We start from the raw sequence: 17,739 nt of genomic DNA, 5'->3' as shown, positions 1-17,739 counted from the left end.
TTCCCTTTTGTTCTATTTTTCTCACACTGAGAATCTGAATATAGTGATGGTCAGGAAGGAGGAAGGGATACAAATGAAGAAAAGTTAAGGAAAAAGCGATACTCACATAATTCCTGTAATTGCTACCTTTGGGTTTTATCTATTAAAAAAATAATAATGGTTTCAGGTAACACATGTGTAGCATGGTTTCACTTTGTTTAAAAAAGGGAACAAAGAGAAAGAGAAATATGCTCACAAACAGTCTAATTCCAGTGACATTCATAAAATAAGGTTCTGAATTTTGAAGGTTAACCCTACAGACAAAATGTCCACCTACGAAGAATGCATTGAATAGTGTCCCTCTCTAGAGTGGAATATGTGCTGTCCTTACAATGAACGAGGGGACCTCTCTGTGCTGACAAGCAATGCTGGGAACAGGTACTGCCTGAATACACCTTCCTGGAGACCGGAGTTCTGTGGGTACTGTTCATCACTCTACATCAGCTCTCAGGATAGTGTCTTGCCCACAGCAGATGTTCAATAAATATTCACTTAACAAATAAACAGAAAGGATCACCGATCAATATAGCATGATCTCACTTTGGCAAAAAGCAAAGCAAAATAAGTCCTATAAATGTGATTACATCTACTCTATGGGTTTGCACATTTTTATTACTTTGGAATTTTAAAAATACAATAATTAGCATTAAAATATAATCCTCACAAACACCTCAGAATAAATACAAGTGTTGGTTAGGGTCCAGAGACTCATGAATTCTGAGGGTTGGGTTAGAGTTTGTGAGGAATGCTAACTGTATGGTCACTCACACAAAAGGAGACAGAATAAAGACAGAGCCAGCCAGGAAAAAGGAGGAGCCCCGGGAAAATTCAGACAGCAGCGGAAAGCTGAAGGATGAGTTTCTGCAGGGAGGGGGGTGAGTGCTGGATGAGCCCACATGACAGCACTGGGAGGCACTGGGAACCTTGGTTTGGGTTCCCTAAAAAGAAAGAGCGGTCATTCAGACCTACAAATACAAAGAACAAATCGGTGGTTGCCAGAGGGGAGGGAAAGGGGAAGAAGGGAAAATTGGGTGAAGGGGAGTGGGAGATATAGGCTTCCAGTTAGAAAATAAATCACAAGAATAAAAGGTACGGCACAGGGAATACAGTCAATGGTACTGGAATAGCGTTGTGAGCACAGCATACACAGAGGGTTCTTGAAACACTATGTTGTACACCTGAAACTAATGTAACATTGTGTGTCATCTACACTCAAAATTTAAAAAAAAAAAAAAAAAAAAAAAGAGAGGAGTCAGCCTGAAAAGGACTGGCCTCCTTCTGGAACCAGAGCAGTGTGACCCCAGGCAGTGGAGCCTGGGGCACTATGACTGTCCAGCAGCTGAGGAGCAGCTGTCACTGGTGTCTCTCTCCCCTCTGGCAGAAGAGGGGCTGCACAGTATCTCCAAAGCAGGAGACAGCCAAGCCGAGCAGCAGGGGACATGTGGAGCAGTTACTGTGCCCGGGAGCCAGCAAAGCCACCTTCCAGTACAGGCATACTCAGCAGTCTTGTATAGCTGAAGTGCACCCCTGTCTCCCCTGGGTCAGTGGGAGGAGACCAGAGCTTTCTCAAAAGCATCTGGGTGGGGGGAAGGGTGGGGTCGTGGCTAGTGTCCAGTTGTAGTGCTGGGAAATGTGAGTATGTAGCTTTGTGCTAAATTCCTTCTTGACTCTAACCTGGGCTGCTTTTTTCTCATGCCTTGCAAGTGCCGATTTGTGAGTGGAGCGTTTTCTGATTTTCTTAGCAAGAGATCTCTCTTCTAGCTACACAGAGCACTGGAGTCACGGTTCTATTACAGAGATTAATTACTCTTTTTGACATTTGGAGATGCTAAACCGAGATGCCAAACTCTCAAGGACAGGAATGTTTCCTTCATTTAATAAACCCATTGAGGGGCGCCTGGGTGGCGCAGTCGGTTAAGCGTCCGACTTCAGCCAGGTCACGATCTCGCGGTCCGTGAGTTCGAGCCCCGCGTCCGGCTCTGGGCTGATGGCTCGGAGCCTGGAGCCTGTTTCCGATTCTGTGTCTCCCTCTCTCTCTGCCCCTCCCCCATTCATGCTCTGTCTCTCTCTGTCCCAAAATAAATAAATAAAAAAATAATAATAAAAAAAAAAATAAACCCATTGAGTATTAGGTACCGTTCTAGTTGTTATTTCCCCAACTACTAAGATAGTACCTGCTCTCAGTAAATTTTATTAAATGAATGAAAATACTTCACTTGTCTTACTCATAATTATGCCTTCTATCAAATTGCAATAAATACTTATTAAGCAACTGCTATATGTCAGGTATAGTGCAGGGAACTATATTGTTCCTGCCTTCACGGAGCTTAGTCTACTGGGGAGTCAGGTAACTAACTATGAAATCTAAAAACCAGGTGGGTCATGTGGTTTGACAGGGGAAGCATATAGTGGCACCTAACCCAGCTGTGAAATGTATCCTTCAACTACCTACCCTATACTTACCTATATTCATCTCCAGCCTTTCTTTTCTTCCTATACATGTCTTTTTGGGTCCACCCCCAGGTTTGTTACAAAGCTAAACCTCTTCCACTCATTCTCTCAATCTCTGTGTGTGTTTATTTAATTTCTTTCTTGTTTATTTCCCCTCAGCCTAACAATCTTATCAAAATACCTGTCATTTGATAAACACTCTATCTTCACTATAAATAACACTTTTCTTAAGTTTATTTATTTTAAGAGAGAGAAAGAGAAAGTGAGCTGGGGAGGGGCAGAAAGAGGGACAGAGAAGGAGAGCAAGAATCCTAAGCAGACTCCGTACTGTCAGCGTGGAGCCCAATGTGGGGCTTGAACTCATGAACTGTGAGATCATGACCTGAGCTGAAACCAAGACTCCATTCTAACTGATTGAGCCACCCAGGAGCCCAAAATAACACTTGTTTTTATTCTACTTCTTTCCCATCCCAGTTAAGCTTGTTTTAAAAAGCTGTCTACACTGTATTTGTCACCTCCCATTCACATCTCAGCTTGATGCATTTTGGATTCCATCCCCACAATTTCCTGGGATTGTTTCTGCCTAAGATCACTGATACCCTAGTGGTTTTATCCTTGAACATTTTTTAGAGAATACCTTCCTTCATCTTGTGTGACAGCGGAACCTGTTGGCTACACTCTTCTTCACTGTCACTCCTGACTCTCCTCCTTCCTCTCTGAACTCTTTTTTTGGGTGCCTTGGTTTCCTTTTTCTGTATACTCATGCTTGATCTCAGAAGTCTAGCCTTGGGCCTCTTATCTTCCTCCATGCACTGCCCTTGGGTAATGTTATCAGCTCCCTTGACTTCAGCTACTCACATCTCTGCCTTCTCTCTGGAGCTCCAGACCTTTCGCTTTACCTCAAATGCAACCAAGCTTAATCTGAGCTTGTTAACCTGACTCACTGTCCTTTTCCCCCAGTCCTGCTGCTCCATTTGTGTTCAACCAGAGGAAATTCAGATAGAACTCTTTCCTGCCCCTTCCCCTTGTAATTGGTGGACTCATATATGTATGTTCTAGCCCCTAAATCCTCTTACATACCATTTTATTGGTCTCCAACTAGACTGTCACAATGGCCTTCAAACCAGGCAGGCTCCTCGCCATCATTCCTACCTCCTTCCATCTACCGTCCAACATATAATCTGAAAGATTTTTCTAAATTGTAAATACAGTCATAACTCTTCCTTGCTGAAAACCCTTTCATGGCTCTGCATGATCTTTAGGAATTGCCATATGGCAGCCCAGGAGCCACACCCAGCCATTTATACATGCTACTTAGCTGGCAGTTAGTTAAAAACCTGAATTTTTAGGGGTGCCTGGGTCTCTCAGTCGGTTAAGCCTCTGACTCTTGATTTTGGCTCAGGTCACAATCTCTCGGTTCGTGGGTTCAAGCTTGGGATTCTCTCTCCCTGTCCCTCTGCCCCTCCCCCCTCAAGAATAAGTAAACAAACTATATTAAAAAAAAAAAAAAACACCTGAATTTTTAAATTTGAATATTGTGAGAAGGGGCACATGCTGTCCAGTTCTAGACTCCCCTTTATTGTTATCTATCCAGGTGGCCTCACCCTTTACATTACTAGCCCAGTTTCTGTATGGATCTTTGATCTCATGGATCAAGTTAGCATAGCATACAAAACCTTTCCTGATCTGGCCTGGCCCACCTTTCTAATCTTATTTTATGCTTTCAACTCAGGTCTAGGATGCCAAGGCTCATGTTTATCCACTACACCACACTAATAAATGCTACTTCTTTGAATCCTTGGGCTTATGAAATGTGAGAGGCCAATGCAGATAATAAACGGACCAACAAACTCAAATTACAAGGAAGAAGTGTGTGTGGAGTGGGCGTAAGTAAAAGGGACAGGGAAACAAGTAAGTAAAAGTAGTCGCGTGGGAATCACATCAGACGTGGTATCCCACTTATTTTTTGATGCCAGGGTGAAGGCAGTAATAGAATTGATTTTTCCGTCTCTCTGTTTTATTCATCATCATGACTTTAGCACAATTCCTGATCCTCAGCAGGCATTTAATAAATGCTTAGTGGACACCACATTTTTGTGGAAGCTTGCAAAAAGGTGAATGTTCTGCTACTCCCAGGCTACAGTTTCCCTTTTTCCTCATTCAGTGAATCCACTGGTTATTCAGAAAGAGTATATCCAGTGTACCTGCTTTCAGAGTACCCCAAATCATCCTAATACCAAAGAAAGTAAATGCAAAAGAGTTAAAAGTATGCTAGAGATAGTAAATCCAGTGAGAGGATTACATAGGAAAATAAAGGAGGAAAATACTTTCTCCTCCTTTACTTGTCTACCATTTGAACACAAGTTACAACAATAATGTAGATATAAAGAATATTAATGCTAAGACTAATGACACAGGAATTATAAATACAGAGTGAGAAGCTATCATTTCCAGGGAATGTGGAGGCATTTTCCTTGCCCATGCCATGAGTTTAAACAGCTTGGTTGGCCACCACTTCTATCTTCTTTGATCTTTCTTCATCTTGCAATGCTACTGGGGCATACCCTTCACGTCCCTCATACAAAATTCCCAAACACACACAGAGCACAAAGGATTGAGGCTCAGACTTCAGTAGGTATAAGTCATCTAGAAAGCCTATAAAATACAGATTCCTGGGTCCCTCCCATTCTGTGATAATAGATAATAGGTTAGGGTGGGGCCAAGGCATCTGCATTTCAAACAAAGTTTTCCTGAGGATTAGAAAGTAGACAAATGCCATTCTCTGAATTGCGAAACAATTCAGATCATTTTAGAACAACCTTAGTATTTTAGAACATAAAAGATTCTCATGGTACCATAATCTGCTCTCAGGCCTGATCCAATTCCATCATGGTTACTATTCACCATCCCCACTGCGCAGTAGGTCTTTTATTAAATGGCAAAAATTTTTGCTCTTGCCCTCCTAATTGCAGTCACCACATCCTCAAAGAAATATTGCCTATATTGTGACCCATATCATTAGGTGCTTATTTCTGTGGCTGAGGCAGTTAAGCACTTGAAATATCTATTATGCAATTGTGCCTGGGTCCTGTACTCATTAAAATGATACTAAAGTCTTAGGGTCTTTGTTTTTTTCTTCACAGCAGGTTGGCAGTCATTCAATTAGAGTGTAATTCAGTATTGCAGCTCACTTCACTTTAAAATGTTCATCTCAGTTCTGATGATTATGTTCAAAGATTTACTCTATCCAGATGCCAAGCTTCCTCAACTGGACAGAAGCAAAGCAGAAATATTTGTTTGGCAAGGCCTGGCAAATTTTTGGAGGTATTGTCATGTCACAGCAGGGCACTAGTCAGGTTGTAATTTGCCTTAATTGTTCTTCCCACAAATAGCAACGATGATTACCTCTAGGTCACTGGCACTCAAAGAAGGATTTCTTCCCAGTCACTGTAAAAACCAGAATACTTTCCACAAACACCTTCCTCAGGATTCCACTGCAAAGAATCCTGGATTTTGACCATTTAGTGTCTTGACCTGATACAGGTTTTTAAATTTTTTTAATGTTTATTTATTTTTGAGAGAGAGAGAGAGAGACAGAGCATGAGCAGGGAAGGAGCAGAGAGAGAGGCAGACACAGAATGTCAAGCAGGCTCCAGGCTCTAGGCTCTGAGCTGCCTGCACAGAGCCTGATGCGGGGCTCAAACTCACAAACTGCAAGATCATGACCAGAGCTGAAGTCAGATGCTTAACCAACTGAGTCACCCAGGCGCCCCACCTGGTACATGTTTTAGTGGGTTAAGTCACAAACCTGCCTATATACCTGTGTGTGCACATTAGCAACATGGAAATAACTCCGAGAAATCACTGGTCTCCCATAAAACAACCCGTGTTCTCTACACATAATTTGTTCCACCAGCCATATTTACAAGGCACCCTAAGGAGAACTAGAGTAAAACCCAGCAATCCATCTGCCTCCCAGCCGTAAGGGGTAATTATTACCTCAACTAAGCAAGGAGGAAATGCACAGCAGGCTGCTAACCAAGGCAGGTGACCGATGGAGGTGACTGACTGACTCAGCCAGGTCATGGGCTTTTCTAAGAATGTCTGGAGTCACGGTATTATGACAAACAAAATTCACTACCAACAAAGAAAGGGGAGAAAAATGGACAGAGGCCTAGATTCAATGGGCCACACCCAGAACACAACTCACAAATATGAGTTTTGTCACTTCTTGTGGGCATGTTAAAACAAGAAACAAGGGGAAAGAGGGTGGGGGGGGAGGAAGTTGGGGTGATGTTATACCAAACCATTGGTTAAAAAAACTTTAAAAGTGCGAGAGTGGACATGAAAGCAGGTGTTTTGTTTCTATTAACCTACTATTAACTATACTTCTGTATGTATTCTTTAAAAAAAACTTTAGCTAATATTTACTAGGAATATATAATGTTTTGTTTGCCATGCACACAAATAGGGCCTGGCTTCCAATACCATATAAACTTTACTGTGCCCAGTTAAGGTCACAATGACGAAGACCAAATACAAACTGTAAAGAATAGACTGTTTTATCAGAAGAATGATGTTGGAGTGCACAAAACACATTCATATCTTCAAAGAAATTCTGTTACTAAGAAGCTATTAAAGGAAGCGCTCTTTGGGATTATACCCCAAATGAATTGCAAAAGGTCACACACAACTCCTTCTTTCTGAAATGAGATAGATACAACACACAAATTAGCATATAGAATATCAAGTCATTAAATGTTCCTTGTCAAAGCTCCCGTGGGAAGATAGGGGAAAGGCAGGGAGTGGGGGAAGGAATACAGTAGGCAAAAATGGACAGGCCACTTTGCAAAGACATGGTTCCCAGTCTTGTAATTTCACAGATCAGTAAAATTAAAAGAAAAACATATGGTGGACGTGGGGAACACATCAACAAAGAGTTGTCATTTATTCTGCTCAAGTTTAACCACCATCCACTATCATGACATTCTGTTATAATATAAAATTATAAAATAATAAAATAATATAATACAATATATAAAGGATAAAAAGTCAGACTCTCAAAATAAAGGGTAATTCTTTATATCAAGTAAATTTAACTTCATGTAAACTCACCACATCCTTCTTTTAAAAACTGAGCATCTTAGAACATATGAAGCTCTTCACAATCAATGCCTTTGATATGAATTTGGGGAAAAGAGTCTCTAGCTTGCAGTTCTGAAAATGTAATTTTCAAATTAAATCGCTTTGTGTTTGAGGACCATTTTCCTCCACAATTTCATACCTGATGGTAAGAATCCCCCTAGCTCTGCCTGTCCTTTTTCACATTAGTCAGTGTGATGATTTATAAAGAACACAAGCTAATACAGAATGATCACCGTAAGGCAATGAAGCTATGGCAGCAACAGATCTCTCTAAATTATTTTAATTTAATCCTAACAGAAGATGGCATTTTTAATGTTTGCCTGTACCTTGGTCTCTGACTTAACTGCCATGATTAAGCAGCAACACATATTCTGGCCTCAGTGTTAAAGTGGCTGGATTAAAACCAGCTATTTCCCCCTGCTGGTTGGACGTGTTTTACATTCTCTACCTCACTGCCTGCAGCTTTAATGCTCCCCATAGTACCAAACCCATTTATTTTCCATCCCCAGACTGACCTCCTAAAGCATCATTAACACGCCCCCAAAGGGGGCTCCTGTCAATTTTAGCGCAGCACTCAAAGCTGTCTTGGGGTCTATCAGGGCTCCATAGGAAAGGAAGGCACTGAAGGAAAGGCACCAACCCAAACCTTGGGGAGCACCAACACAGAAAGATGAGGCCCAGGAACAGGGGGAATCCTATTCGGAAACTGCATGCAAGGCTAACGATGGAAAGACAGGTTTATAGACACCCATAATTAGAAGCTTCTGCCACTCAATTCTCAGCTAGTTAATGGCAGAAGGATCAATATCTACTTTCGATTTTCATGTACAGCATTAGGGCCTTAGTGGGAGACAGGTCTCCTGGGAAGGAGAAACCACCCAGGAATGGGTCTTGGAGAAAGTGATTCATGACCAAAATTTATAATTTTATTGATTTGCCTAATATATTTTCTAAAATATATTTGGAGTTTCTCTTTTGTTTTGATCAACTTCCTTTTTTTTTTTTTTCCTTGTTAACACTACTCACCTTGAAGTCAGTCACAGAGAAAATGATTATGTGGAGAAAATATCGGGAATAAATGTGGAATGGAGTTATGTAAACAAAGCGTGTCAGTTTGGAATGATATCCCCTGGGTTCATTCACACTCAAACACAGCGATTCCTGAGCTCCAAAATGGAGTGAAAGCAAACAGCACTGCCTTCTGCAAACACGTTTCCAGGTCCTAGGGATCTTTGTGTTCTCTTCTTGCAAAAGTACCGAGCAAAACCATCAGTGGGTCTCCACTTTAAATTAGATTCATAAAGTCCAAATGGTAAGAAATAAGCTTTAAGATATAATATTTTGATAGAATTTTTTTTTCAGAATCAAGCAGAGCATCTGAGGCTTTACAAAGAAAAATAAAAAATTGTCAGTACAGTATTTCTAATGTACAATTTATGCATGGGATGGGGATTATTTTGTCAAAGTATATAAGAAATCCAAAGCTGCACTTAAAAGCACACTGAAAAACATAGTTACTGATACTAAAAATAATATTGAATCCTGCTAAATTGGGGCATTAATCATAGCATCTTGATTCCTATGTTCCTTCTCATACATGTGTTAATAGAAAATTACATTTTCCCTGAGTAAGCCCTAAAAATTAGCCACTATGAAACATTCTTCATTACTAACAAGACAGTCACTCTTTTAAAGTTTACCCAATTTCCAAATACTTCTCAAAGAATACAAGTCTTTCCAAGTCACATGCTTTAATGGGTTGTAACAGGCTCTGTCAAGTGATAATGGTGGCATCTTCAGAAGCTATGAAGAGATTTATGCCTTTGCCAAATGAGCTCACAACTTTAAGGAAACTTCCTTAATCATGCGCCAAAACTGACATCCATAGTTCATCTTATTAAGAACCATCATTTATTAAGTGCTTCTATTAACCAGGTACTGCATTAGGATTACCTTTAGGTCTCATTCAATCTTACAGCAACTCTACAAGGTAGGTGTTATCATCCCATTTTATGGATATAAGAACTGAGGCTCAAGGAGGTTAAGCAACCTGCCCAAGGTCATTCAACTTGTAAATGGTGAAAAGATCAGGGCTTCCAGCTCAGGTCTGGCACATGACAAAGCCTGTGCTCTTTTCCTCTAAAACTACAAGGTCAGGCCCAGCCCTGGGATATAAACCTCCTTGATCCTGACCTCATTCATTAGAAGTTGTTTTATCTTTGGGGATTCCATAATTGGAAGTACACAGGTTTATAAAGGTTGTTGGTATAAAATGCAAGCAAATACATTTCCCAGAGTGAACAAAGGAATAGTTTTTTAAACGGTCATAGGAAAAGAAGTTAGATTTCACATGGTAAATTATAAACCAGAATAATATGTAAAAATAGGTATGAATTTCCATCAGGACTGAACCATATGAAACTGCTATATGTGAAGGTCAAAACAGCTAAAAAGGTGCAACCTCAGACAATTCATCCTAATAATAGAAGTGCAGATCTAGGCTCTAAGGGGCATGCTCCAGTCCATTCACAGTGCACCAGCAGAGCACAAACTTGGTGATCGTGTGTGGCTCCCATGGGTACTATACCTGAGCAGAAGCTGTTGCTGCTAATGGTCCTCGCTGAGCGCCCAGAGCTGCTGGGGTTGAACTCTCTGCTCTCTTCCTCAGAGAAGGGAGACTCAGAGGCTGGGGACACTTTGTGCTGTTGCTGGGGCAGATGGGGCCGAAGAATCAAACGGGGAATTCGGCTTCTGGAAATCTCCTTCTCATGATGCTGCACTCTCTGCTCCTTCTTAAAATCGGACATTAAAAATAAAACAATAGGAAACTTGTTTCCCCCTCTTAACTCCTGTTTGTTCCTTCTGGGTTCAGTTTCTAAGAAATCACATTTCTGAATACTGTATCTTTACAAAGTACTCCTTATCTCAGTTGCTTCAGTGAACACCAAAACTCTGCCACTGAGCTAATCCTTCAAATTTTCTGAAGACCACACACTTGGGCATGGGTGTGTGTGCATGCACACGCACACACCTCCACTCATTAGCAGGAAAGCCATTCCCTCCTCCCATGCGATTCCTAACTCACCTTCCCTCTCTGGCTTCTTCTATCACATTCAAGCTTTTGCTTCTCTCAAAGGCTCTTTATTAATCACAGCACACTCCAGCTTATTACTTGATTTCCTCTAGACTTCCATTTTGCTTTCCCTGACTTGTTCTTTCCTGTCTCCTCACAAAGTAGCCCCCTATACCTGGAACAATTCTTTCTTGATGGATCATTCAGGCTTATCTTTCAAATCCCTCCTCTTCCGGCCAGGATCTTAATTATTCATTAATATCCTGGTACACAAGGCTTGTTGCCAACAGAAAAGCAAACAAAAATCCAATACCCAGTAAGATGGCTCCACCTTTTACATCCTGGTTAGCTTTTGTTTTCCTTGCAGAACACCCATGAGAAGAGAGTTTTCTCTCTCTCTTCTTAAAAACACAGCATTAAATACAGAACCATGCCTTGGTTTTAAAAATGCATAAAAAAGTAATATTTTGGCAGGGTGTTCCAATTTTTCAAGTGCTTTCCCAACCATTACCTCATTTGATCTTTACAACCCAGGCCACAGAGAGGACACTAATTTAAATCCCTATTTACAGATGAGGAAACTGAGGCTAAAAGAGCTAAAGATGCTTAGCCAACAAGGTGTATCATCTAAAAGCAGAACAAGCTTTAAGTCCAGTGTTTTTCGGGGTCACCACCGCCCTGCCTTATTAAAATGGATTCCTAGGAGGAGCTCTTTGCAAAAAACTGACTGCTTCCTCCAACCTCTGCAATCGAAAAAGACCTTTGGATTAGTAACAAACACTATTTGGAAACATGACCTCCTGCCCATTTCCACCGGCTTACCAGGAAGGGTCGCTGCCAAAGTAAACATCTCTGGGAGGTCTGCACAGTGCAGGAATTGAAGGGAAAGCCTCAGCCGCGGGAACTCCTGAGGTCGCTGAGGCATCTACCCCATCCAGGGCGAAAGCCGCACCCAGCCTCTGGATTTGCTCTGCACATCAGTCACCCAGCAGGTATCACACGTCAGCCACTCTCGGGCACACTGCAGACCCTCAACCAATGCTGGGTCGCTGACATGCTGGGGATCTTAATTCTCAGTCACCAGTACACCAAATCCTTTTTATTCACATCACTAACCGGGCATCATTTGAGAGCTAGATCCCAAATCCCCATTTTCAGGAGATGGATTAACCCTCCAAAGTCAATCTTTTAATCCTCGTGTCACCCCCTCAAATCTTTTCCTCCGGTACCATCTCTCCACCTCCTGGGTCTCATCGTCACCTGAACAAATGTCCTCTGCCTTCCCATCGTCCCCACCACCTCCTCGTCCCCGTTCCCTGCGACTCTGTACGCCACCCCTCCAGCTCTCACCTGACCCGCTCGGGGGCCCCGCGGAGCGCGCGGACACTGCCCCCCGCGCCCCCACGACGTGCCTTACTTACCTTGGTCTCTCGAAGGGGTCCCATCGCTCCGCTGCCCGCCGGGTCCCCGCGCCGCCGCCGCCGCCGCCGTCCAGGAGGAGGCACCTGCGGGCACGGGAGCGAGGACACTGCGCTGAGCCGGCGCGGGGTGCGGGCGGCGGGTGCTGCGGGGCCGACGCGCCGCCGCCGCGGCCGCCGCTCGCTCGGCTCCGAGGGCGCGCCCGGCCGCCCCGCCCCGGCCGGACACGTGGTGCCGCCGCCTCTGCCCGCGGCCGCTCCCCGGGCGCCGCCGCCTCCTCCCCGCCACCCCGGTCACCTGCCGGACCCCGGGCGGCTCGTCGGGTCCGCCCGCCCGACCTCGCCGCCGGCACTTGCCCCTAGTACCGCGCGCCCCTCCCGCTCTGCCGAGCCCGACCCGAAGCGGGCAGGCCGGGGCTCCGAACATCTCCAGCCTGGAGGTGCCCGACCCCCTCGCTTTGGCACCTTAGGGTCCGGTTTGAAGGGGTGCACGTCTGAGAGAAAAACGGAGAAAAACTGCGATATCACGAAGAGCCAAAATGGAGAAAGTTTTTTCCCTCGCGGCCCCTCCCTGCCCTCTCGGTTTTTAGTCAACATACGGCTCCCCACAATTACCTCGCCCGAGAGAGATGGGGCGGGTCCCCCTGCACCCGGACCCCAGCCAAGCCAATGCTGCAGGACTGACACAGCAGCTCGTGCAGGGATCTCAAAGGCCGAGATTCTCCTTGGGGGATTTACATCAGAAAGTGCAGGGAAAAAACGACGGGGCCGGTTCCCAAGGGCTTGGAGAGCCAGGCTGTTTAAAGGCGAGGGCAGCCTTTTTTCTCCATCTCTGCCTTGAAGCGGTGGCCGGGGATGCGCCCCGGGGCACACTGCTATGGGAAGGGCACTACACCTGAACTCAGAAACCCAGCGCACTACTACTCTCTTCCAGCCGATGCCTTTACCTTAAAGTTCTTGACCTCTCTGAACCTCAAGTTTACCCTCATTTAATTGAGGGATAACAATAGTATCTACCTCGAAGGTAGCTGTGAGGATTAGATGAGGAAAATAAAAACAGTTGTACCCAAAACAGTTGACTGAACAGAACTTTCCAAAGGGCACTTGAGTCACGTTCGGGTCACCCATTCAGTATTTGCTGAGGCCTCTCACATGACTGAAAAAGCATTTGTGAGACATACAAATTTGTTCAAAAAGCTTAAAATCTGTCCAACTGAGGACTTAAAATAGACATCATCAGCTGGGTCATGGGCCTTACTTATTACAATTACTAGTTAATCTTACGCAAGTCAACATATATAATAACAGATGTCCTTTACTCAGAATTGGAGGATATTCTAAGTAGTAATGTGGACAGGACACAGTCTGATCCTTACACACAGTGTTGTACATGGGAGGACTATAATCCTTGAAAATTATGTTTGAACCACCACCATCCCCATCTGTCTGCCCTGCAGACAGCATTTTTCCGAGTCCTCAAATCTCAAATCTAGGAATGTGCGGTGTGAGTCCAAAGAGAGCCTGAAATCAGAGCATTAGAGAAATCAATTTGCCTTTTTCCTATATTCCTAAAGAAATTTTATCGCATACACCTTCATGACTTTTCAATCTACTTAGATTTCTTAAGCAGTGAGCCTGGTAGTCTTAGGGTTCTTTATTTGGAAAGAGGGGGTGATTAATTCATACTTTCTATACCCACATTGTCTTGGATAAGGACTTCAGAAAAGTGATGATTCCTACAGTCTATTATTTCCAAAATTATGTGCCCAAGGACATGTAGTATGATATAGAAATGCACTGTTAAGGCCAAAATGTGCTTCTGAATTCACTACTGAGAATTGAGAATTGAGTCTGGGGGCCTCATAGTAGAAACACTCCCCACTGAGCTGTCCAAATCAGAACCTCAGAGTCATTCTTGACTTTTTCTTCTCCCTCATAAAGCCCCCACATAGCAGAAACCACCAAGTCATCTCCATGATACTCCAGTAATAATATCTTGAATCTGATTTCTTCTGTCTACCGTTCCACTCTATTATCTGCATTTAGAGTCTAAACCACAAACATCCCAGATGATTGCAGTAGTGGTCTAACAGAAGTTGTCTTGTTCCCAATCGTGCCTCTTATTCCTTTCTTGCCAGTTTTTAAATTTTTCCACAAGGCCTTTCTGAATGGCCAAATCAAGCCATGTTTCTTCATTAAAACTCATTAATCACTTCTCAGGTGTCCTCTAATATTCAAACTCTTGAATGTGGCACAGAGGCCTTTCATGATCTGGCCTTCTTTACCTCTCTGATCTCATTTGTTACCATTTCTCATCCACCATCCTCCCTCCTTACCTACTCCTCCTCTCTGTCCCCCTTTCCCAACCTCTGCTCCACCTACAAATGGATAACCCTCAAACTGTAGAACTTTCAGTTCTCTGGAGGTGTCATGTTTTATTTTTCCTCGAAACTGTTCACATGCTGGTCCCTCCGTCTAAAGCATTTCTTGCATTTGACTCCCCTTAACCCCCTTCAACTCCTAAAGATACATTAAGTTTCATTTTAGAAACAGCTTCTTCCAGAAAACCTCCCCTGACCCTCCAAGGTCAGTCCTTACATATTTCCAGGACACCTGTTTTAAATTCACCCCAGGAGAGCTGTTAAGATCTTGTATAAGAATTCCCTATTTATTTGTCTGTCTTCGCCAGGGATCACAGGCAGTACCTAGTACAGGTCCTGTCATACAGAAGGCACTCAATATACAACAGTCAAATGAATGGTGATGAATGAGTGAGTTCTATAAGCCCATAAGAAGTCCATCAGTACAGGGTAAAGAAAATAGGCAACTTCTGTTTTGCAAATGACTCAGATAAAGCTGCTTCCAATATGTCTTTGTATTTGATGATGGGGTGTGTGCCTAAAAAACCCAACATGTGTTCAGTGAAAGCTTTTACTGCAGAAGTGCAGGCAGTGAGAGGCTGTGCAGTAGCCCCGCTGTCACCATAGCAACCCTGCCGAGGGAAAGGCTGATGATTTAGTGTTCTAACGTCTCTTAGCTCTGTACTTTTGGAACCCAAGCCTGTTTTTCTGCTGTTCTAAAAGGCAAGTTTTACAAATGATAATATCTATGCTGCCTTTAATTTCATTCAAGTGTTTCTCATGTCATTAACAGAAATGTCTTATAACGCTTGGATTATACCACCAAAGAGATATAATCTATTATAGCATATTATATTCATCTTTCATCTGCTTTAAAATATTCTCATGCATCATTTTCCATTTCTACTTACTTATTTTGTAGTCTCGTTTTGTAATTTTGTGGTTTCTCCTTTAGAGATGAGTGTAATGCTAGGTTTTAGAAAATATCAGCTGCTTCAGAAGACTAGAACCCATCTAGATTATAAATAATATCCATGCCCAGGCCTGGGAAGGAACTGGAAAGATAGGGTGTTACAGTTTGGGGAGAAAAGAAGAATGTGCAGGTAATTATGCCCCCCAAATCTAGGATATATTATTTAATTCTTTGTTTATGTGAAATTTATAGTTATCAAATGAATAATCTCTTTCATTTATACAAAACTTTATATTTTCAGAGCTCTATTTTTAGAACCTCACTTGAACCTCACAAAAATCCTATGAGGTGCATGTGGCCAATTCCTAAAATTAAAGAAGTGAAAAATGACAGGTTTTTATTGATAGGAACCCCCCCCCCCCAGCCTGCAAACTTAAGAGAAAAGACAATATATATAAATGCACTGCAAAGAGAAAACATCTCCACCATACAACTGAGACCTACTGCAGTACCCCCCCCCCCCCACCTCTGCTCTCCCTCACAGCTCACCTGCGTGTGTATGCTGAGGGCTTCTCCGGACTCAGTCAAGGCTGACAAAGCACCATCTCCTAATCCTATCAGCTGTGTGAGCTAGCGCTGCCTTCTGTCTCAGTGACCCGATGTTGGGTGATCTGCACAGCAACAAGGAGCAGCTGACGTGCTTTACAACACGTCATGAGGAGAAGAAACTGCATTCTGGGGCATCCTGGGATTTTTTTGTGGTGGGGTGGAGACCCATATTTTTCTCACCAGGGAGAGAGCAGTCCATTTCCCTTTAGAAGTGTGTGTGAGTGATCAATCCTCCTCTTAGATTATGTGTGTTAATGTTACTTTATGGTTAAGGGATTTTGCTGTTGTAAAACTGTAATGAGTAGAATTCTACAAGATCTCTCCCTGAGGAGGGGGGCCAGAGAGTACCTGGATCAGAGAGGGGAGTGGGTAGCCTGAAGTAGGGCCGGCTAGAACAGCCAATGGGTTCAGAGTGTGTCACTTATTTCTGCTCTGCAGAGCCCTCAGTCAGAGGCATCTCACAGATGAAGAATGGGAATTAAGGAAAAGTCCAGCTGAAGAGGCAGAGAGGTTGAGGGTTGGGGGCTTTGAAGGATGGTACAGATACCATCTTCCACTTGTCTGAGGGGGGAGCAAACATGAAGTAATCCTCCCCAAATGCCATCTGCTGTTTGTGGCCTTTTGCCCATTTTTAAGAATAGGGACAGATACCAGCCAAAGACATAGGGATGGTGATTGTATTGAACAAATTGGGGACACGTGGTTGGACAAGTATGTGTATACTTATCGGGGCAGTAGATTCAAACAACTAAAACTAAGATGCTCTGGAAAGTGTGAGTGTCAAGGTTGTCACTCAAATAGGAGAAACTGAGTCTTGACATTTACCTAATGAAAAGCTTCAAATGACTGGACAAGACAGCAAGATGTGTGGGTCTTACAGATTTACAGAAAGGGCAAAGAAAGTTATCTGTAAGGTAGACATAGGAAGGCCTAAATCCAGAGGCTGAATTCTGGGTGGAGAGAAAATCACCTTCCACTCTTAGGAGACCAAGAGACCAGAAAGTATGAGAAGCACAGGCTGTTGAAAGCTGCCTGAGCCCAGGGCGGGGAAGCAGCGACCTGGAGAGAAGATGAGGCTGAGAGTCTTTTCACACATGGAATGGGCAGAGCAGGTAACCCAGGCTGGAGGCTCTGAAGGATTCATGCAGCATCCACACCAGTCTAGGTTTAGAAAAGAAATGTATGATCTAAGTTCCTAGAAAGCAGATCTGTGGCTAGATTTGAGTTACATTAAGATAAAAGAACCTGTTTTCCATTATATCGTTTATTTCCATGATCTTTCCATTTAGCTTTCTAGTAAATGTTCTTCTCCTTCTCCTTCTTCTTTTTTGAAATTTTGCCTTTATTTCTGCTAAAGATGGGGGAGTGGGGAAGGATTTTGAGATTGTCTACTCACGGGGCCAGAGCAGTATAGCAAAATGGAGCAGAGCACCCCTAGAGGCCAACTCCTGTGATGGTAGCTGCAGGAGTCCAGGGGAAATCTTGAAGCACCAAGCAAGCCAGTTATACTTTTGAGAGTCCTCCTAGGACACTGCTGTGAACACCTTTCCCTCATCACCTGAAATCCTGTGACCTAATGAGTAAATTTAGCCCCTGTTATGTAGTTGTAGCCACTTTCCTGCAGAAAAATAAATCCAGAATTTGGGAAACTAGCCAATGTTGTTTCATCTGCCTGTGTGTCCTCTTTAGCTATTTCTAGAATACTGTTTCATCAAAGGGGAAAAGAAGTAC

At 43.3% G+C, this 17,739-nt stretch overlaps 1 protein-coding gene across 1 annotated transcript in view; it reads right to left on the bottom strand.

Annotated features, from left to right (window-relative positions):
• SYBU (syntabulin) overlaps positions 1-16,032 on the bottom strand; it is a 78,072-nt gene extending 62,040 nt beyond the window's left edge. Inside the window, exons 1-3 of the mRNA XM_030304214.1 lie at positions 15,949-16,032; positions 12,130-12,213; positions 10,223-10,427 (exon numbers count right to left, since the gene is read on the bottom strand). Of these exons, the coding sequence (XP_030160074.1) occupies positions 10,223-10,427; positions 12,130-12,153 (229 nt within the window). The 5' untranslated portion in view covers positions 12,154-12,213; positions 15,949-16,032. The remainder of the gene's footprint in view (positions 1-10,222; positions 10,428-12,129; positions 12,214-15,948) is intronic.
• Positions 16,033-17,739: the final 1,707 nt, after the last annotated feature.

This window comes from Lynx canadensis, chromosome F2 (genome assembly GCF_007474595.2).
Source record: "Lynx canadensis isolate LIC74 chromosome F2, mLynCan4.pri.v2, whole genome shotgun sequence".
Classification (NCBI taxonomy): Eukaryota; Metazoa; Chordata; class Mammalia; order Carnivora; family Felidae; genus Lynx; species Lynx canadensis.
The sequence above is the reverse complement of the archived record's forward strand: the minus strand, read 5'-3'. Positions and strand labels throughout refer to the sequence as shown.